The 22,769-nt window shown below is 41.0% G+C and overlaps 1 protein-coding gene and 1 long non-coding RNA gene across 2 annotated transcripts in view; one reads left to right on the top strand and one right to left on the bottom strand.

The window, feature by feature from the left end:
- Positions 1-5,712, bottom strand: part of LOC103681473 — a 28,642-nt gene extending 22,930 nt beyond the window's left edge. Inside the window, exon 1 of the long non-coding RNA XR_005832455.1 lies at positions 5,606-5,712. This is a non-coding gene — a long non-coding RNA (uncharacterized LOC103681473). The remainder of the gene's footprint in view (positions 1-5,605) is intronic.
- The window catches only part of RASGRF2 (Ras protein specific guanine nucleotide releasing factor 2), a 232,251-nt gene continuing 215,009 nt past the window's right edge, over positions 5,528-22,769 (top strand). The window contains exon 1 of the mRNA XM_040622131.1: positions 5,528-5,851. Coding sequence (XP_040478065.1) covers positions 5,564-5,851 — 288 coding nt within the window. The 5' untranslated portion in view covers positions 5,528-5,563. The remainder of the gene's footprint in view (positions 5,852-22,769) is intronic.

Genomic DNA, 22,769 nt, shown 5'->3' with positions numbered 1-22,769 from the left:
GATTCAATCCAATCCCCATGTAATTCCAGCAAGACTTTTTCTGTAGAAATATATAAGCTGAAACTAAAATTTATATAGAATTGCAAAAGATTTATAATAGCCAAAACAATTCTGAAAATGAAGAACCAAGGTGAAAATCATAAACGACTTGATTTTAAATTTTTAGAAAGTTAAAATAATCAATACAGTGTGATATTGGTGTAAAGACATACATCAATGTAAATTTGTATATATATATATAAAGATATACATCAAAGGAACAGAATAGAGTCCAGAAATAGACTCACATATGTATGGCCAATTGATTTTTAACAAGGACGCCAAGGCAATTCCATAGGGAACGAATAATCTTTTTAACAAATGGTGCTAGAACAGTTGGATAGCCATATGTAAAAATATGAACCGCAACTCAGTACCCCACACCACTGGATTATAGGGCTAACTGTAAGAGCTAACACCAGAAAAATTCTAAAGGAAAGCACAAGAGAAAATCTTAATGTCCTTGGGTTAATCCAAAAGACAACCCAAACGTTCATCAACATAAAAATGGATAAACAGATGTGGTTTATTCATTGGGTACTACTATCAAAATACTATTTAGCAATGAAATGGAACAAACCATTGATACACCCATCAAAACAGATGAATCTCAAAATCATTTTGCTGAGTGAAAGACGTCAGACAAAAGACTATATACTGTATTGGTCCATTTATATAAGCTTTTAGGAAATGCAAACTGTTGAATTTATATAAGCATTAGGAAATGCAAAACTATTGTGGCCACAGTTTCATGGGGATACAAATATGTCAAAACTTATCAAATAGTATACTTTCAATATGTGCAGTTAATTTTAAGTCAATTAGACCACAATAAGCCTGTTTTTAAAAAGTACAAAGAACAGTCTGGAGTATAGTGCAGTTTAAATCCATGGAGAAGTGTACCAGTCAGGGCCATTAACACTAGATGTTGCAACAAGAAACCCAGTATCTCAGAGGCTTAACACCACAAAAGTTTCCGTTTTGCTTATGTTACAATGTCATTGGCAGCTCGCAGCCAGCCAGTGGCTCCAGGACCTTGGCTCCTTCTAAGTCTTGTAGCCCTGCTGACTTCAAGGTGTGGTCTCTCTTCTTAGCAAGGATAAGAAGAAAGAGAAGAGATGGTTATGACCAGACCTACAAGGAGATGCCCATCACGTGTGCCCACATCTCTGAGGCCAAAACCTAGTTACAGAGCAAGCAAATATTCTTCTCCATGCTAGGAAGAAGGAGCGCTGCTTTCATCTACACATCTTGCCAGTTTCTGCCGGCAGAAAAAGAAATGTCAGAGTAGTTGTGCACACAATAATGGGCATTACAAAAGAATATTGAGCTTCTGAGCCAAAATACTTGTATTCAGATCCCATCAGTTTTCTCCCAGAATGAAAGGGTATCTGCTTTATTACTTCTGAACTGCTTGAAAGCACCTATTCCAGGAGTTCTCATAAAAGAACAGTTTCTGCACCTAGAGAGAATCCAAATCTCCCAACTCCTAGGAGACAGAAAATTGGTATAGTTTTCAAATCGCTCCCACAGCCTCCCCACTCCTTTTCTACTTCTGCCCGCAAAGTACGCAGTTTGTGCCCTCCACCATCTGCGCCGGCAGCACAGGCTAGCGGGATGTTAGAGCCACCAAGAAACATGCTCAGGGTCCTTTGTGCAATATAGCCGGATAAACGGATTCCTTGCCTAAGCAGCCAGTTAGCCTCACCGTACAACCGTTTGGACAGGCAGTGGCCGTGACAAGATGGCGAACTCAAGGGCATATACCACCAGTTGTGTGCACTTGATAAGGTCACTCCCTCTTTCCTCAAATACTGTCTTCACTCAGCTTCTGGGACAGCCCACTCTCCAGGTCCCACCTCCCTCCCTGCTGTCCTCCTCCTCGTCCTAACCTCTGAATGGCAGCTTGCTCCCAGGGCCCTCTCCTGGAGCACCATCTCATGTGACCCCAGGGATTCTGAAAAGCTATGGAACAGGTTCTCCATTTGAGCATCAACTCCCCAGCCCTCCAACCTTCGTAGTTTTGGACACTCAGATAAAATGTCTCCTCCCTCCCTTCCTTTCTTGTCAAATTATGTGGATAACTTCTCCCTCTACAAGTAGTCATTAGGCTCCAGATATGGCAGTTCATTACTAATTTTTTTCTCCTAACTTGCCTAGAAAAAGGCAAAAAAGACTCTTTCACTGTTATCAGTGAGAAATGCTTTGTTACCCTTGAGAATCAGCTGAAACTGACCCTTTCAGGAAAGAGTCCATGAAATGCAAGAGGGAAAAACAATGAATTCACAGAAGAGCTTGCTCCCACCCACTTGGAACAGAGTCCCTTTAGCCAACCTGTTTGATCAGCTGGGGAAAAAGCACCCTCATTTACATAACCTCCTGGCCCTTTGTGTTTCAAGATGGCACTGGTCCAGGAAGCAGTTTCCATATGAATGAAGGAGGATAAAGGCCCACCAGTGCCCATCAGAACCCCACAGGATATGGCTTCTCTGGATTGTCCAGGAATTTCTGGTTGTTTCCGTACAGTCTTGCAAAATGATCTAATATTTGCAAATGTGTGCACCCTTTAACAATTCAGTGAGCAAATACTATATTAATTAGGAAATAGTTATGAATCATTTGTGTGCCAACTGCATATAAGCTCTCTTACTGGGTGCTTCAGGAATACAGCCCCATCTTGGAGGAACAGACAGTCCAGTGAGGAACACCTAAACATTAAATCATATTCCTAATAGACTGAGCACACCAGGAGCAAAGGCACTGTCTTTTCTCTGTGTCTTCTGCATCACCTAAGTATCATGTTGAGGACATGAACAGGTGATCAAATCCATAGTTCTCCCAGTGAATTTCCATAATTAAAACCAACAGTGATTACCAGCCAAATTTCAGAGGAAGCCAGAGCTCCCTTCTGTCACTGTCAGGGGCCATATGACAGCCCCAACATCTTACATGGTAGGAAGTGATGACAGACAAGAGGCTGAGAAGAATACTTGGTGTGGTTCAAATCAAAAGGACATTTGAGTACAGAGAGAGAATAAATCAGCACTGAAATTAGCCTCCACACCAGAGACGTTGCTTATTAGGGACAAAAACACAAGTGGCTAGAAGGTTTGAATACTCATCACAAAATGGTTTTTGTACTGAATTCACACCCTTACTGGTTTCTGCTTGAAAATGGAATGCATCAAATACACAGGTGTCAACTCACTTATGGTTCTCAGAGCTGGGACTGGGCCACAGAGAAGGAAATAAAAGGCCTCCTGAGGCAATTGCCATCTCCTCTGCATTTAGAATCTGGCTCCAAACCTTGCCCACATTTCCTTATTGTCTCTGTACTTGTATCCGCTCTAAATAACAATGCAAGCTCCCAGCTGGGTTCAACCCGAATTAGCACAGCACTGTCCCGAAGACATTTAAAAATGTGTAAAGAGGAATGACCACTGTTCTCACACTACAATTCCAAATGGCAATTCCTCTATTGTATAGTTTTTAATAGTGAAAGTGTTTTGTTTTTGTTTTTAGGTAAGATGGAAAAAACCCTCAGCTGCTCAGTGAGGCAGAGTACAGTACTCTGTAAGAACAGCACTGATGGACTAGGCAGACTCCCTGGCCATCAGTTTACGAACACACAACTTGCGGTACAAGACAGGTGTTTTGTTGCAGAGTCATGGTCCAGAAAAGGATTTTATTTTGTTTTTAAAAAAATTTAACCATAAACACTTCAGGGCAAACCATTTTTATGATAAGTGACTAAGGGGAATGAAAAGTCTATATAGTAGAGTCAAATCCTGGAGCTTCCTGGGCCTTTCACTAGCAGCTTCTGGGCACGTTTTTCTTTTCCACTTACATTTTATAACAGGGGTCTCAGTTTTCTGGTTGTACTTGTGAGATTTGTTAATCAAATGAATCGAGTCCTACCTGGGGTATCTAGTGAATCTATGACAGCGCAGCCTCTGGAGACATTCTGTCAGGGGCAGCAAGCCTCCCTTGTTTGGGTATTTTCTTCTGGTTGAAAACTCTGTGCTTAACATTTCCTTTCTTTCATCTTAATCCTGAGAAATCACAGTCATGGAGAGGGAACCACCAGCACCTGGGACCGGGGGGTTGCACTCATGAACCTTCTCCCCGGTTTTAAGTACAACAGTGCAAGGACAAGTGGCAAAGTCAAGGTTGTCCGGTATGCAAAGCCACCCTGGGACTCCGCCTACTGCCATGGAAATGCACTGATGGATGAGTGTGCGTGTATGGATGTGGCAGGTGAGTTGTGAGTTTGTGTGAATGGGTTTGTGAAGGTGTATGAATTTGCATGCATGTGTATTTGTATGTTTGTTAAGTGCTTGTGTATAAGTATGTGTATGCTTGTGTAAATTTTTGAGTGAATGTGTTTGCATCTGTATGTTCATTGTGTTTGCGTATGATTTTTTATCTGTGCCAGCCTGTATGACTGTGAATATATGAGTATAAATGTGTTGTGTATTTATGTATAATTGGCATGAGTGTGTATGTTGAGTGTATATGTACGTGTCTAGTGTGTGTGAGTTTGGGTGAGTGCATGTATGAGTGTATGGTTTGTGTTTGTTAATGTGTGTGTTTGGGTGAGCGTATGTGTGTGCACGTGTGTAGTTGCCTGTGTAAGTGTGTAATTGTATATGGCTATGTATTTTTGTGTGAAGTACACATTGTGGCTGTATTTGTATATATGAGTGCATAATTTTGTGTGTATAAGTATTGTATTCGTGTGTATGATTGTGACTGAATTCATGGCTGTGTATTTGTGTGTATGTGTACTCTTGTTTGTATGGGTGAGTGTGTAATTGTTAAAATGCGAGCACTGTGTTGCGACTGTGCGCGCTGTGTCAGTGTGCATTTGTGTGCATGTGAGTATATATATTCGTGCGTGCGTGCGTGTGAGCGGGTGAGTGCTGCCGCCGCGCGCCCGCACCTCCCGGCTTTCCGCCCCTTCGCGGCGCGGGAGCAGAGGCGGCAGCCGGCCGGGGTGGCGGGCGAGGGTGGGACGCGCGCCGGGGTGAGCGGACTGCGCCGCCGTCAACGCCGCCGCGCCGACTTTGCCCTTTAAATCGGTCTCCAAGCCGATTACAGCTGATCTCCCACGTGACGTTTTACCTTCTGTCTCCCAGAGCGAGTTGCCCGAGGACAGTCCTCCTCGGGCTGCCGCGCGTCGCGCCGCCCCAGCCCGCCGCCGGGCTCCGGCTCCCGCAACTTCGGGCGAAGCGGCGGCGGGCCGGGGCGCCCTCTCGGGGCCACTTTTCCACGCGGGCGTCGGGGGCTCCCGGGGCTTCGCTCGGCCAGAAGGGCGGCGGTCGCGGCCGACAACCCGCCCTGGCCGCAGCCAAGCGCCCCTCGGACCCGCGCGGCGCCGCGCCCCGAAGGCCGGCGGGGTGCCCTGCGCGCTGCGTCAGACAAGGGGGCGCCCTTCGCCAGCCCGGACCGGAGAGGGCGCGCCCTGGGGCGAGCCGGCCACGAGATGGCTGCGAGGCAGGGGTGAGCCCCCCGCGCCCTCACCATGCAGAAGAGCGTGCGCTACAACGAGGGGCACGCCCTGTACCTGGCCTTCCTGGCCCGCAAGGAGGGCACCAAACGCGGCTTCCTGAGTAAGAAGGCAGCCGAGGCGAGTCGCTGGCACGAGAAGTGGTTCGCTCTCTACCAGAATGTGCTCTTCTACTTCGAGGGCGAGCAGAGCGGCCGCCCGGCGGGCATGTACCTCCTGGAGGGCTGCAGCTGCGAGCGGACGCCCGCGCCGCCGAAGGCCGGAGTCGGGCCGGGCGGCTCCCGGGATGCGCTGGACAAGCAGGTACCACGCGCCCTCCCTCCTCGGTCTCAGTCCTCGCGGCCGCGGCACTCCCTCTTCTGACCCTCGAGGTCTAGGGCTCGACCCAACGCGGGAACCGTGCTCCGAGATCCAAGGTTCCCCCGCGGTGTCAGGGGCAGGACATCTCCACGCGCCTCCCCGTCTCCGTCCCCCCTCTCCCCCACCTCCATGGAATCGCTTGAACAGAGGCTCCGCTCTGTTTCTTTCGCGACCCTGAAAGCGGTCGGGTCTTTTCCAGTTTCATTGCAAACCATCCATTTCTTCTCTAGACCTAGTTCGGAAGGATTTAGTGTGGTGACGTGTGTTGACACCTGTTGGGTTTAGATTGGCACGACGGAACTAACTTATTTGGAAAAGTTTGGTTTCTCCCTTACCCGGCTGGTGCGTGTAGGTTTTTGGGTTTTTGTTTTGTTTTGTGTTTTTTTGCCTGCACGTTTGATCGCTGGCTGCTCAAGAAACAAGCGCGGCGGGGGGGTGGGGTTCACAGGAAGGACAGGCACTTTCTGTTGGCGATTTTCATTGTTTTTGTGGTTTATGTCAGTTTACCTTGCTTACATTTGACCAGGTGGGTCTAATCATGGAGGTAAATGTGTATCCATTTCCCTCAGGATTAGTATTTGGTAGCCACATTCCTGCTATGTTTAAACCTGTGGGCATTTTTAAGAATGCTTCTCTGTATTTTTAAATGACTACTTTGAAAATAAATGTGACCTTTTTATCCTGGGTCATAATTTTATTAGTTTTGCTCTGTATGCATTCGGGGAGGAAAACCAAATCCTCTAGATTTAGTAACTCCGCCCCCCCATTCCTGCAAATGCGAAATTTGTATTTTTTTCCAATCACCGTTTGGTTATTAAAGTTAGAGCAGACAAATTTTATGCTCCCAAATGTTCTCACTTCGCTTCTAGATCTCCACCTTAAAAAAAAAGAGGCTGATTGTCTTTGCTGTTGCATAAAAATGTTTCGCAGCTGAATTTCCCCTGCAAATCAGACCAAACAGCTTCTCCTGCGAGAACGTGGTTGTGGGAGGCGCTAGCGATGGGATGATGAATAAGATGCCTACATAACCCCTGGGGCTCGTGAAACAACGTGTAAAATTAAGAGGAGTTCAAACTAGATCAACCAGAAGTTTTGTTTTGTTTTTTCCACTTTGGTTTTACTATAAATCATTAACAGACTTAATTGATTAAACTTGTTATATTGCACATAAATCTGATATTTAAAAATACACCCTTTGGTTTTTGAGGGCATGTTGAGGGTTATTTGAAAAACTGATTTTCAATTTTGTAGATACAGATAGTGGAAATATGTTTAAATTTCAAGTCATGCATGTTAGAATTTAAGAGCATGAAAAGAGAAGCAGATTTTTTTCAGTATCTATTTTTTTTTCCTATTGGTGAGATTTTTTTTTGAAGGTACGTATTCCAAGGCCCCCCAAGAGCCAAAACTAGTAAGTTCTTAAGTATTATCATGTGTAAAAGCAAACAGGTACTTTAAATTACCCTGACTATATATCATTGACTTGATTCCAAATTATTTTTTCTCCTTGTATTTATACTAATGTCAGGAGATAACTTTTCTTTCTCTTTCTTTCTTTCTGAGCTGTGGGTGTGAAGATGTTACTTGCTACAACTTATCTGGCTGTCTGACCAGTTAACATATGAAAACCAACATTTTTCTGCTTGGAAATTATCTGGACTCTCCAGGACAGTTTTCTTTACACCACACTTTAATACATAAATGTAACCTCCAAATAGTATGACTTTTTTTAATAATAAATTTTTATTATGTTATTTTTTAATGTAATTTTTATTATGTTATGTTAGTCACCATACAGTATATCCTTAGTTTTTGATGTAACGTTCCATGATTCATGATTTGCGTATAACACCCAGTGCTCCGTGCAATATGTGCCCTCCTTAATACCCATCACCGGCCTATCCCAATCCCCCACCCCCCCTCCCCTCTGAAGCCCTCAGTTTGTTTCCCAGAGTCCATAGTCTCTCATGGTTCATTCCCCCATAGGTCAAGCAGAGAAACACAATTATCATATGGTTTCACTCATTTATGGAACATAAGAAATGGGAAGATCGGTAGGAGAAGGAAGGGAAGAATGAAGGGGGGGTAAACAGAAGGGCAAATAGTATGACTTTTATGCCACTTTCTATGGAAGTCCTAAACAGGTCATCTCGGTGAAAAAAAAATTCTGTTTGCCATACAAGTTATAAGTATTTTTCAGTCATTCAGTACATCTTTAAGAGGATAGAAATCGGAACATTTGGTGTATGTAGAAAAACTGAGATATAAAGAACGAGCATTTCAAAATGGATTAGGAATTGGATTGGGAAATCTGTCAGATTTTGTCTTCTGTTAGGCTTGCTTCTGTGACTTAGGTTAGCTTAGCAGATTGATGCTTTTCTCTAGCACTGGCTGTCTGGGTGACTCTGAAGAATTAAGAAGAAACTGCAAAGATAAGAAACAAGAAGAAACGTCTCTACCTTAAACCTACAGTTTATGCAGTTGGTTCCCTTTCAGTTCATTTGTGTTCCTATATACTCACGTTTTCTTAAGCACCTAGACTTGAAACTGGCAATGTTGAGGCACCGAGCAGGGACCTTCTTAAGGTTTGTTTCTCCAAATGTGCTCCTGGAGCTTTCTGAGTAAATATCTCTGTCAACCCCATATAGACGGCTGAAGGTTAGGGCTTGACACAGGATTTAGGGAGGCAGACTGGGTCTCCTCCACCATGTTGCTGTGACTTATGTACACAAGTCTCTTAACAGTCTGTCTGTTTTTTTCTGTGAATGAAATCTGTTTCTTAATATTTAAAAATTAAGAGTTTGGCTGAGAAGATTTCAAGTTGCTTTCCAATAATGACATCTCCTGTTTTTAATGTTGTAACAGCAGTGTGAGCTTTTGCTGTGTAGAGAATGTGACAGGCTATTTCATAAGACTTAAAGTTTACCAGTCTCTGTAATAAATACTGAATCTGAGAAGGTAAACACAAGCAGGTGATCAAAGTGGACATTCTGATAAATCAGGTTAGCAGATGTGCAAACCGATAGGAACATCATTGCTAGAGGAGGAGTTCTTATTTACACTGGAGTGTGATGTAATGCTGTTGGCAGTTACAGTTAATGTAATTTTTGCTATCAAATATCTGCAGTCATTCTTGTCAGTTTAAATGCTACTTTTCCTTCAAATAATTCTTAAATTCTGATTGTGATTTTTTAAGTTATAGTATAAGAGGAAAACACTCATTGGTTTGCTTTTTCTAAATAATTCAAAGTAAGTTGGTTGACGAAAGAAAAAAAAATTAAGGTTTTTTTTTTTTTTTTAAACCACTGTTAAAGTGGTTTTTAAAAAACTGTTTCCAGTTAAGAAAAAAGAAAGGTGTTTTTCACTTTCCAAATGTGCCTAGGTTGAAGGAATGTTCGCATTGGTCCATTTTTTCAAGACTGTCCCAAAGATTTCACTTTGGTAGGTCCTTGGTTGACGGTGAGGCTCTCATGTCAAGTTTCCGTCGTGGCTACTTTTTAGGTACTTTTAGTTAGGGTGGTGTAATCAAAATGAGTTGAGCTAAAAAAATTTCAAGTCGTGTTCCTTTTCTTGAACATGTATGTTGGTTGTACACTTTCTAAAGAAATCTCCGTTTATGTGAAATGAAACACTTTTCACTCTAGGTGAAGGTGTTCAAGGGGAATGGGAATTTGAGTTTAGTAAGTACCTTCTGTGTGCCGGGCTCTGTGTAACCCTCCATTATCGCATCCAACTTGAACTTCGCTTCTGCTCTTAGAAATTGCTAGTACTTTTTTCATTTGTACCTGTGCTAACACCGAGACTGAAAGGGTTCTTGGGAGATGGAGATGATCAAAGTGCAAGTCCAGCTTTGAAGACTGAGTAATCTTGAAGAGTGCCTTAGGAAGATGCTACTGAAGTCAATGGAGCTTCAAGGAATTTAAAATCTGAGGGGGCGCCTGGGGGCTCAGGCGGTTAAGTGTCCACCTTCGGCTCAGGTTATGATCCTGGGGTCCTGGGATGGAGCCCCAAGTTGGGCTCCCTGCTCAGCGGGGGAGTCTGCTTCTCCCTCTCCCTCTGCCCCTCCCCCTGCTAGTGTGCGGCGAGCTCTCGCTCTCTCAAATAAATAACTAAAGTCTTAAAAAAAAAAAAAAAGAAATATAAAAATCTAAGTGGGATGGGGGTTGGGATTGTAGTATGTGAATCACTGTTTTGTTTATTCTTATTTCCCTTTAAAACTATTTACAGGGCAGTTGCAATTCTTGAGAAATGTAATTGCAGACCATTGCATTTTTAAAGAAAAAGGAGACTTATGTTTAAACAAACAATTTCACGTGGCATTCATTTTCTTCAGTAGCGGATCTTTAAAAATATTTGCCCTTAGGTGAAAGTACTCACTGGTTAGTCTAATCGGGTTAAGTGGCTGTGTCTTCCCTCCTAGAGCAGAGACCTGTAGGAACAAAGCCGTATTTATTCTTATTTTCCTGGTAATGTTAAGTGTTCTATTCACCCGGATTTCAGTCATTTTGGGAGTAAAACATCTTAGTTCTGGAGGCTTAACGTAGTAGATACTTGTCACATTTGTGTTGAATTCAACATGTTGATTTAATTTTAAAGGGATTAAAGGTTATGTGATTTCCCCTGTCACCTCGTAACTAGCCAGTCATTTTAGCCTTCCTAACCTGACCACAAGTGGAGGATTTTCATCGTTTTATGGAATTAGGCAGAGCTGTATGCCCTGGGACACTTGTGGAGGGTGGGGAGTGTGGATGGTGGGTGTTCAGTCTCGTTCATGTTGTTTAATTGATATAGAATAACCAGCTCAATATTTTCTCTTCCACCTTTGCTTATTGAACATAAGTGAAGGGAAAATGGAATAAAAATATTTACTAAATCTTACAAAAAGTTTTAAAATATAATTTAAGGAAGATAAATGATTTATTATTGGAACTTTGTAATCATTCTTTCTTTCAAACTTAAATGAAAAATAATTTATGGAGTAGCAAAATGTAGTTATTTTAATTTTGGCTACACGAAACCTTCCTATTTATATTATTGTAACATGATTTTTTTCCTTTGGGAATTAAAAAATAGAGATATTTTCTTCTCACTGGGTAGTGATAAGTTGTAAAGCATGTGTGATAACCACAGGTTTCTGGTTTTAGCAAGCAGATGTTAACAGTTGGTTCAAACAGTTGATATGGCTGTGTGTTTAATGCACATTATACTTTTAAGTTGATTTTGTCCATATTTTTCAGTAATATTCATGCTGTAGTCAATATCATTTTAATTTTCTAGAATATAAAAACTTAGTCATTAAGATTATTTTGTAATGAAGGAAACCAGATTGACAAACAATATGGCTTTACTTAGGTCTTCCATAAGTCCTGGTTTTCACACTTTTAAGGTAGCTTTGTGTTTTCATGCCTGTTCATTTGTCCTGTAGCAAAGTGGTATATGTGTTTATGTATGTGTGTGTGTTGCACTGTTATCTTCTATCGTAAATATGAAACATTGGTCATACATTTGTCATTTTGGAGTTTACAGATTTTTATTTGTATCATTAATATTTCAATATGTGAATTGTAAATCCAATCTGTCTACAATTTAGGGAGCTTTATTTTTCAGGACCAAGTGCGTATAATTATTCTGTTACATTAATCACTGTAGAAATTTTTTCTCAGAAGTAAGTTTACCTTAATTCAAGTGTGTATGTAGTAAAATCTTAATTAATATTTAAAGGAAACTAGAAGCTGATATTTGTTAGGTGTCAATATAGTATTGTGGCAAACATTTGTTTATTTGATAATATTTGGCCATTATTCTGAAAATTAACCATTATTCCAAAATTATTCATTACACATCAGCTGGCATAATTTTCAAAGATTAGCTGATTGAGAAGTTATAAATGCATTATTTTGCTCTACCAAAGGTACAGTTGAGCTTTTTTGCCCAAAGAATTCAAATTTGGTTGTGTGTCTATTCAGAAAAAAAAGAAAAACAGCAGGATTTCTTTTTGTCTCTTTTTATTTGGGGAAACATTGGTATCACTAGGTGGAACAGAGATGCAGAAAGCACATATTCTCACTTTCCCTTTTTACTGATACTTGAAAAACTTAATTCACTGAAAAATAAAGACTCAAAATCATTATTCCTTAAAGCTCCTCACAGTGAACGCAGAATGCCGCAGATGTACTTTTAAGGCAAAGGCAGAAACACACACACACGTACACGAGTTTGAGGTGATCAGTGTCTATTTGAATAATATGTCTTTTCTTTTTGAACAATAAAGGAAGAAACGAGAAAGTTGCGGAGGCTAACTTACTCGCATGACTTAACGGCATCAGAGTCGAGTAAGTTAATGAAAGAATTCTCGTAAACTCTGAGAAGACACAGATAAAATGGCATTTACAAAGCTATGTTTAAAAATAAAATTCATCGATCCTTTAGTGCTGCATTTTTTTAAAATGTAGGCAGCAGTGTCTCGTACTAAGTCTTCCCATACTCAGCAGTGTGACACGGCCGATGATGCTGGGATCTGAGGGACTCTGGTTACTAGGACTTCGCATTCTTCTCAGATTCCTGAAATGTTTTATTTTGTCATCGGTCTGATTTAATTTAGACAATGCCTGATTCATTTCCTGAACTGTATTTATGAGCCCATGCCATTTGTGTGACTAATGTAAACAGTGGGGTTAGTGCTGTCCAGTAGAGGGAAGATTGGAAAGCTAGGAGGTTTCCTGGGATTAGCAATGTGGGAACGTGGAGGTGGTAGCCTGGCCTGCGGCTCATTGTGGAAATGACATCCTGACTCCTTGCAGAAGCCGCGAACGGACGGTGCCTACGCTGTGTAGGAATGGGGGGCCGCGCATATCCAGTAGGAATTTGCTTTCTTTTCACTTGAGGATTATCACTTTCCAGGTCCAATGGATGGTAATATTGTGTATGGTTCTGTTCAAGAGTTAACCTGCCCGGCTTTCTGTCTCGACTCAGCTGCTTACCAGATACGTGATCTTGAGCAATTTCTCTTTGTAAGCCTGGCCCCCTGCCTGAGGACGAGCCTTGCAGTGGTACCTCCGTCACCAGGTTGTTGCCAGGCTCACAGGCCGTAGTCCGCGCCAGGCTCTTAACGCAGCATGTCAAAAGTCTACTCGTTTGTCAGCTGGCGTTTCTATTAAACCCTTTCTGACATAATTCCTCTTTGGCTTTCTGCTTTTTGTTTTCATTACTTCAGTCATTTAGGAAGTTTTTTTCTGCCTTCCTCTTTAAAAATATTTTAACACAAGATAGAATAGTTCAGGGAATGCCAATATACCCATCACCCAGCTTCAGCAGTCTCCAGCTTTCTGCTTTTTGTTATCTCTGTTTCCCTCCACACGTTTTTTCTTTTTCTAGACTATTTTAAAATAAGTCCCACACATTGTATTATTTTACTTGTAAATAAGGAAGTTTTCTTCTTTTTTTTGCATAGACCTTGTTTGGCATTGAAGACTGTACTAGATATGGCTCTGAAAAGAATGATCTTGGGGCGCCTGGGTGGCTCAGTCGGTTAAGCATCTGCGTTCGGCTCAGGTCATGATCCCAGAGTCCTGGGATCAAGTCCCATGTCGGACTCCCTGCTCGGCGGGGAGCCTGCTTCTCCCTCTCCCTCTGCTGCTCCCCCTGCTTGTGTGCTCGTGTGCGCTCTGTCAAATAAATAAATTAAAAAAAAAAATGAAAAGAATGATCTTGGAAAAAGTACGTAACATGCTTCTGTTTTAATGTATATTATTATAATGCTCATCTGTTTGTTTCTTTGATATCGCTATAAAGGAAAAAAACTTAAGACAGTAGTTGTGAAGACCTAAAGGTGGTGGAATTAACTTTTCAATAAATTCCGGTATGTTAAATCCAAAAGAAAAGAAATTTCTAAATCAGTTGTTTGGCTGTGATCCTGGGTATGTTTTCATGATTTGCCCTCACTCTACGAGAAATTAAATCGTAGGTGATTCTCTTACGGAGGGTTCTTCTTGGCTTTACTGAAGTCCATTTTCCAAACTCGTACAGCTGGGCAGCGGGAAGAGCCTTGTTTAGAGCAAGAAGGAGAGCTTCCTCCTGCGACATCCCTAATGCTCCTTCTCACTTGGTATTTTGCATAGATCTGCAACAGTCGGGGCATCCTCCGTAAACCGGTGTTTCATCAGTCTTTCAAAATAAATTGAGACCCGGCCGCTAGTCAATGTTAGTTTAAGGCAATTACTAAGGTTTCAATAAACAAAGGTGTAGTTTGCTTTCTCAAATATTGCTAAACTTTTCTAGGGTTAGTTGGTTTCTGCTGTGTGATTATTTGCTTTAGGCCCTTTTCATTGCAAGGGAGAGATCCGAACTCGCGTTGTCTTGAATAATGGTCACCTCTGCGTGTGGTGGGGGGACGGTGGGGATACTGAAAGGCAACATAAAGGCGAATCTCACTCTAGTACCTTTCTTGCCGCCTAGCTGATCTTAGGACATTGGTACTTGGTGACCTGTTTTTCAGCATGTTTGTGCCGTTGTGGTTCCTCGCTGCTTCTGTGTTCTTAACTTCTTCTTGTCCTAACTTTAGGCTGCCATGAACCTCATGGTACTGACTTAACACGTTGTGGTTCCTTTCTCTTGTTTTTTTTCTGCCCTAATTCTCACTGCAGCATCTCTCATTCACTCCGTCTATTCAGGCTTGTGTTCTTGCGGGAGAGAATCTGATTGGCTCAGTTTGCATTTTGGGGCTCAACAAAACCAGGGGTCTCTGCCCAGTCCATGGATTGGCTATTACACCACAGGGGCTGTGGGTGAGGTCGCTTCATGCAGAGTTTGGTGGGTGTGATAGCCATCATTACTGACATGTCTAGTATATTCGTCAAGCTAGTTAATGTTATTTTCACCAAACTAATATTAATGTTTATTCATGATAAGCCACATTTTTTTTTTCAGTAGCAGTTTTACACCCTCGCTTTAGCAATACGATCATTCCAGTAATATAATTTCTGATTGGCTTCCTGATTGGCTTCCTGTGTTGTTTAGGGTTCATCTTCATAAGTTTCCTTTATTTTTTAATATTTTGAGATACAAAAATTATTTGAATGTTGTTCTTTTAACAATAAATTAAATGCAAACCTATTTTTTAAAGTACAGCAGACATACAGAAACGTGCACAAATCCAAAGTGCGCCCTTTGATGCAGTTTCACAGAGTGAACACATGTAAGCAGCACCCAGATCAAGCAGTTGACACGATCAGCTCTCTAGAAACTAACCTCATGTCCCTTCCTCCTCACTACTCCTCGCCGTGGGTAGCCACCATCCCTACTGATGACATTAGGGATTGCTTTTGCCGATTTTTGAACGTCACCATGGACTCATGCAGTAAACACTCCTTTGTGTCAGGCTTCTTCTGTCAACATCGTCTTTGTGGAATTGGTCTGTGTTGTTGGATGTTGTGGCTCGCTCATTTTCATTTCTTTTTAACACGCTCCGGGTGAGCATACAAGATCGTCCTTGACGTACGGCGGGGTTACGTTCTCACACACCATTGTAAGTTAAAAATACCGTAAGTCAAAAATGCGTTTAATACGCCTAACCCACCAAACGTAGCTTAGCCTAACCTACCTTAAATGTGCTCAGAACACTTTCATGGGCCTATAGTTGGGCGAATCATCTAACACAAAGCCTGTGGTAAAGTGTTGAATATCTCACGTGATTTATTAAAGACTCTACTGCGAGTGATGAACAGAATGGTTGTGGGAATACAGAATGGTGCTTAGTGCTTCGGCTGGTACCAGTCGTGACTGTGTGGCTGACTGGGAATTGTGGCTCATGGCCACCGCCAAGCATCACAAGAGACCATCATATTGCAGATCACTAGCCCAGCAGAAGGTCAAAGTTCTAAACTCAGAGTCTGGTTTCTACTGCATGTGTATTGCTTTTGTACTGTCATAAAGTCAAAAAAATCATAAGTCAAACCAGTCTAAGTTGGGGACTGTACAGTTTTCTTTATCTCGTGTTGATAGACATTTGGACTGTTTCCACTTTGAAGCTATTACAAATACTATGGCTGTGGAAATTCCCGTACAAGTCTTTTGGTGCACAAATATGTATGTATTTCTGTTGGATGTTTGCCCAGGAATGAAATTGTTGGTTCATAGGACATGTTACATTTGGCTTCAGTAATTACAGCTCAACAGTTTTCCAAAATATTTAAATCAATTTATGTTCCCACCAGTTCCCGTTGCTCTACATCCTTGCTTAACACTTGGTATTATCGGTCTTTTAGATTTAAGCATTCTGATGGGTCTGTTGTAATATCTCCTTTTGGTTTTCAATTTCATTTCTTTGATAATGAGGTTGAGCACCTTTTCAAGTATTTATTGACCATTAGATTGTTCTCTGCCTTGAAGTGCTTATCCTACCTTTTGTCCATTTTTTATTGAGTTGCCTTTTGATCTGTAAGAGTTTTTGTTTATTTTTTTATTTTTAAAAAGAATTAATTTAATTAATTAATTTTAGAGAGAGAGAGAGAGCATGAACAGGGGGAGGGGCAGAGGGAGAGAAAATCTGAAGGAGGCTCCATGCTGAGCGTGGGGCCCAAGGTAGGGACTCGATCTCAGGACCATGATGAGATCGTGACCTGAGCTGAAACCAAGAGTTGGATGCTTAACTGACTGAGCCACCCAGCTGCCCCATAGGAGTTTTTATATTTTAAGTTAAACTATATGAATTGCCATTTTTGTACATTAAAATTATTGGATATCAGAATTTCATATTGTTCATTCTAATATATAAGAAGACATAAGTCCTTTGTTAAATATTTTGCAAGCATTTTCTACTTGGGCTTGCCTTTCTACTCTCTTAAAGGTGTCTTTTGATGAAGAGAAGTTTAAAACTTTAATGTAGTGTAAGCTATTTCTTTATGGCATTTGTCTGCCCATGATATGGATAGGGATGTCCTTCTGTGCTCAGAAGTGCTTTGTGTGGAAGGGGCAGGAGCTGGGGCCCTCTCCTGCTACTCTGTGGTCAACACAAGCAAGTGGATCACAAAAGATGCAGCAGTAAATTAATAGAGTGTGCTTGCAGCACTTTCAAATCGCCATACCGCATACGTGTCCTTCGGAGAAAGGTTGTAGGGGTAATTCTAAAAGACAAAAAATCATAATGTTCTGTCCTCCACATACCTTCTGGGGTCTGAGGTATTTCTTCCCCTACTTACACCTACACCTTTCATCTGGAAGGATCGGGTGCAAGAGGGACAAGGGAGGGCACTTTTATAAAACTTAACCAGAGTTAAGCTTGAATCCCTGATGCCTCTTTCAGCTGTGCTGCCACCCGGAGTGTATATCGACCAGGTTGGCCTAGGGGTGCTGCTAGGAAAAAAAAAAAAAAAATCCTGTCCTGCAGTGCTCAAGACGGAATCCTCAGTTTTCAAAATATACCTATATAATGGCCTATAATTCTTTACATTTTAGCCCTATTACCCAGGAAGTAGCCAAGAAGGAATGATTCCTTTCTTGGAATACCTGCTTTCAGTGATCAAATTGCCTTACTAAAGTGTATGGACCAGGGGGTGGTGGGGGGCAATGAGGAAGAGAGAGGGGGACAATCATTCCATTACTGGGTACGCAGATTCATTTCAAGGGCCACAGTGGTGTGGCTGGAAACCGCTGACCGGTAACCTGAAAATTTTCAGCATACTGAGAGGGGTTCAGGGGCCTGATGTAGCCAGTCTGCCAGGAGTGGTAGAGCGTAACACCTTGGTGATATGGTCTCTTCCATTGTGAGACCAACAGGTCAGCTTGTGGCAGGAGTCACACCTCTGCCCTGCAGTGTAGCCTCTGCATTAGAAATAGAGTCAGGCTCCATCAGCTTGGATGAACCAGCCTACTTGATTCCATAGGTCCACAGCCCTTCCTATGGGCCTCTACGTGAATTTTCCAGACAATTCAGTCAGTAAACATGGTTTGTTTCTAGGCTATTCATGTTTCCAAGGAAGGGTCTCTTTAATCTACCTGTCTGCGGTTTTCCAAGTGGCAGACCAAACAGCTAACCATTGGCAACAGCCCAAAAGCCTGAGTTCTGCCCCCCTGACCAGAGCAACTCCATCTCCTTTTGCTTCTACATAGCTAGCACTGAGGCTGATGAGGCTGAATAGCCATGGCACCCAGGGCATACCACTAGGTTTCACCCAGCCAATCCATCCGTGAGCCAGGCCCAGACGTTTAGGGAATCTTCGTGTATTGAAGGCCCCGTGGAGTCAGTGGCTTTGCTTTAGGTCGCGGAACAGATCAAGTTCCCTGTAGAGGGATACTTGCTACTTTTTGAAATGTAAAGCTGAGATGCTCCTGAGGCCAGACCAGCTACATTCTTCAACATACCTTTTCCATTTGACAAGCAACGTTTTGACCCTTCCTGTCTTGTTTGTTCTTGAGTCCAAGTTGATTCATCCTAAAATGGGAATTTCAGGTTGGAGAGTTACAAGGCCTCTACGGGTCAGTTTCGACAAGGACTCAGCAGTAAGCTAGTAGTTGTCTGCAGGCCTTGTAATTTCGTTTGAATGTTGGACATTGTGTACGAAAAATAAAAAAAAATAATTTTAGGCTCTGCATGATGTTATTTTCCTTCAGAGAGGATTTACTTTTGCTTACTTGCAGGCATAAGTGTGGGGTTATGTTACATTAATCCATTCTGGGATTGAGCTGGTGAAAGCTAGGTTTCAGATTTTGTGAGAATATGTCCATTTCCAGTTTGCATTAATTTCTTTAAGTATAACCTTTCTAGGGTCTTATCTGGAATTCTGGGTGTTTACAGAAACTTCTTGGTCTCCTCCATCCCCATGAGACTGCCAGAAACTCAGTGCTGGTTTCCGGCCTCTTAGCTGCTGCTTTCTGAATGGCCTTCTAGCTTGTTGGCTTTGTACTACTTAAAAACTGGCAAATTCCTTGAGAGGAACAACGTCAAAGACTGTCAGACTCACTAGTTTACTTGCCTTCTCTAAGATGTCTTTACTCCTTAGGTCCTGGCTTAGGTCTTGTTAGCACACTCATGCTTTCAAATGGATTGTTTTTGTGTGTGGTGTGTCTGGGTTTCTAGTTGTTCTCAGTGTGTGCATGTTGGGCTGGAGAGTGGGGTAAGGTTTTTAACAAGCTACTTGGTCGTTACCATTCAACACTGAGTTTTAATAGTGAATCTAAATAAAAATCAGCAAAACTCCTCTCAAAACAGTGAAAGAGTTATCTTGCGTTTCTTTTTTTTTCTAGAAATTTATGTTAATTACTTCTACTTCAGTAATAATAAAAGAAGCCAAATCATAATTAGTGCTTATTTTATCAGTTTAATCTGAACATCTTTGAATATGGTGTTTTTCGAACAAAATAAAACAAAAGTATACTTTTGTAGTCATAAGGTTTTTTTATAGGTGTTTATGTTACTACTGAGTGGCAAAGTGTATATTTTGAGGGCACTGAGATGTAAGTCCCATTTTATTTCTTACATAGTGGATTAAGTTTAAACTTTTCTTTTAGATAGTTTCCTCACATTTGATGTCTGTCTTTTTCCCTCCCTCCCTTTCTCTCCATCCCCATCTGTTGATCTGTCTGTCATCTTAGTTTATGAGTGCTCAATTTAAAACAATCATCTTTCTCCTGGCCTAAGTTAGCCCTTTCTTCTTAGAAAGTAAAATAAAATACAATTAGACGATTTCATTTAGGATACTAACTTGTTAGTTTTTTACACACATTGTTTTATTTGATGTGGTGGTAAGAGCTACCATTACTGAGTGCTAATTTTGTGTTAAAGAGCCAGGCATTCTACATATATTATCTCATTTAATCATGACAACCATCCTGAGATGACAGTGTCCTCTTTATTTTGCAGATAAGGATACTGAGGCCCAGAGTGGTTTAGTAGTTCACCCAGGGCAAAATTTTACTAAATGGCAAACTTGGTTAATAGAACCTAGTTTAGTAACTTAGCATTTGTTGCACTTGGCCTTAGCGAGAAGCTAGAAACATATAACCAGGAGGGAAAAATTTTTGTCTCCAGTCTCATTCTTCTCTGTCATGGTTCATTTGCAGTTTGAGTGGAAAACTTCTCAGACTGATCTGGCCACATTCGTAAAGCCCAGAAAACAAGTTGTTATTTCCACTCCAGACTGATGGAATTATGTCAACGAAGCAAAGATGTGGGCTCCTATTTACATAAGGGAAGCATTAGAACCAGTTCACATCACCTCTGTAATCTCGATCGGCTTGGTCCTGTGCTGAGGGCCTGAGAGCTGGGTCATGGTGGAGAGTGGGATGTTGGGGATCAGGTCATTCTGTCTCTAGAGCACCCCACCTTTCTCCTGTGCTGCTGACTTCCAGCACCCGAAGGAGCTCAGCACTGAAGATGTAGAAGACACAGACCTCTCTGCCCTTTCAGACCTTGCTTATGCTATGACTCTTGACGGTGAGAAGATTTCTTGTATCTTGATGTGAGTCCACATCCTCAGTCTTGATTTATACTACTGCTTTTTGGCCACAAGGTCTAACTAGGTGATCATCTCCCCTGACCCAGAGCAGTGAATACTGTTGTTGGAAATATTGGACAACCAAGAATAATATTTGCCACCTGTACACAGTCTTTCTGCTCTGGCCACCAAAGTATCTTCTTGTATTTGTTTGGTCGGCAAACAAAACAAAACAGGTGAACTTTTGTCTCTGGAATTTGTGGTCAAATGGTTGAACAGTAATATCAGTGATATCCTCTGATTGTAGTGCCTTGGCTGTAGTTTCCTCCTGTGAATGTTATTATAAAAATTAATTTTCATGGGAGACCTGAAACCATAAAACTCCTACAGGAAAACATGTGCAGTAATATCTTTGTCATCAGCCATAGAAACATTTCTCTAGATATGTCTCCACAGGCAAGGGAAACAAAAGCAAAATTAAACTATTGGGACTACACAAAAATAAAAAGCTTTTGCACAGTGAAGGAAACCATCAACAAAACAAAAAAGCAACCTACTGAATGGAAGAAGGTATTTGCAAATGACTTATGTGATAATGGGTTAATATCCAAAATAGATAAAGAACTTATATAACTCAATACCAAAAAAGAAACAATATGATTAAAAAATGGGCAGAAGATCTGAATAGACATGTTTCCAAAGCAGACATACCGATGGCCAGCAGACATATGAAATAATGCTCAGCATTACTAATCACCAGGGCAATGCAAATTAAAACCACAATGAAGTATTACCTCATACCTCTCAGAAGGCCTAAAAGCAAAAATGCAAGAATTACCAAGGGTTGGTGAAGATACGGAGAAAAAGGAACCCCTCATGCATTGTTAGTGGGAATGCAAATTGGTATAACCACTTTGGAAAACATTTTAGAGGTTCCTGAAAAAATGAAAAATAGAATTGTTATATGACCTCGTAATCCTACTTCTGGGTATTTATCCAAAGAAAATGAAAACACTAATTTGAAAAGATATATGTACTTCTGTGTTTATTGCAGTATTATTTACAATAACCAAGATATGGAAACAACCCAAGTGTCCATCCATAGATGAATGGATAAGGAAAATGTGGTATATATATACAATGGAATATTACTCAACCATAAAAAAGAATGAGATCTTGCCATTTGCAACAATATGGATGGATTTAGAAGGTATAATGCTAAGTGAAATAAATCACTCAGAGAAAGGCAAATACCATGGACTTCATTCATATGTGGACTTTAATAAACAAAACAGATGAACAAACAAAGAAAACAACAACAAAAAAAAAACCAGACTCATAAATGCACAGAACAAATTGGTGATTGCCAGAGAGGAGGTGGGTGGGGGATGGGTGCAATAGATAATGGGGATTAAGAGTACATTTATATTGATGACCACTGAGTAATATACACAATTGTTGAATCACTGTATTGTACATCTGAAAATATAATACTGTGTGTTAATTATACTTCAAGTAAAAAAAATTAAAGTTTATTTTCAGCATGCTAGTATGAGCTGAGACCACCTCCTTCCTGTTCACCTACTGCATCTTTGTCTTACAGCACTGAAGATGCAGTGGCTTTCCATCGGGCTAAATGGTACAGAATGCATAGTATATTGAGGCAAAGTTCCCGAGTTCAAGTTCTAGATTCACCTTTAACAAGCTATGGGTTCTGAAGTTTAGTCATTTCCTTATCTGGAAAATGGGCATGATAGTTCCTACTTTGTAAAGAAAGTAGGAATATTAAATTAATTCAGATAATCTTTATGAAAAGTGTTGTGTAGACTAAAATGCTATAAGAATGGTCTTTAAAATTTTTCACAGTTAACAGTTTTTCATGTAAGTGAGGGCAATTTAAACAGCAAATTAGTTGGAGGTTTGATTACTACAGAGGATATTCTGTTCGTGTTATGGTCCATTTTGCGAACCAGATAGCTTTTCTGCCTCATTTGTAGGCATTCTTAGGAGTCCAAGGTTTTAAATTTCTACGGACAATATGTAGTGGATGACAAATTCCTTGAGAAATAGTTGGAAGATTACTCTAAATGTAGGAGAATGTTACCTATAAGGGTAGATGAGTGAAGAGGTTTTCCTTTGACATTTAAATCCTTTCTGTTGTATGGATCTTTTGACTATAATAAATATTAAATATATGAGAGGGAGATTAATAGGTAATTTTTTCAGAAGAAAGATATAGCTAAGTTGATATTTGTGCTTTAAAGAGTCAAACTTTCTTTTCGTTTGTTTTTGAATTCAGAGAATGCTTAAAATGTATACCAAAAGGTAAATAAATCCACAGCTGACTAATTTTTCTCCTTTTGGTATAAACTGCCATGTTAACAGAACATTTTTTAAAGCAGTTTTTTATTCATAAAAATAATGTTTCTGGG

Source organism: Ursus maritimus, unplaced genomic scaffold, assembly GCF_017311325.1.
Source record: "Ursus maritimus isolate PB19 unplaced genomic scaffold, ASM1731132v1 scaffold_5, whole genome shotgun sequence".
Taxonomy (NCBI): Eukaryota; Metazoa; Chordata; class Mammalia; order Carnivora; family Ursidae; genus Ursus; species Ursus maritimus.
This window is presented reverse-complemented; position numbering and strand designations above follow the sequence as displayed.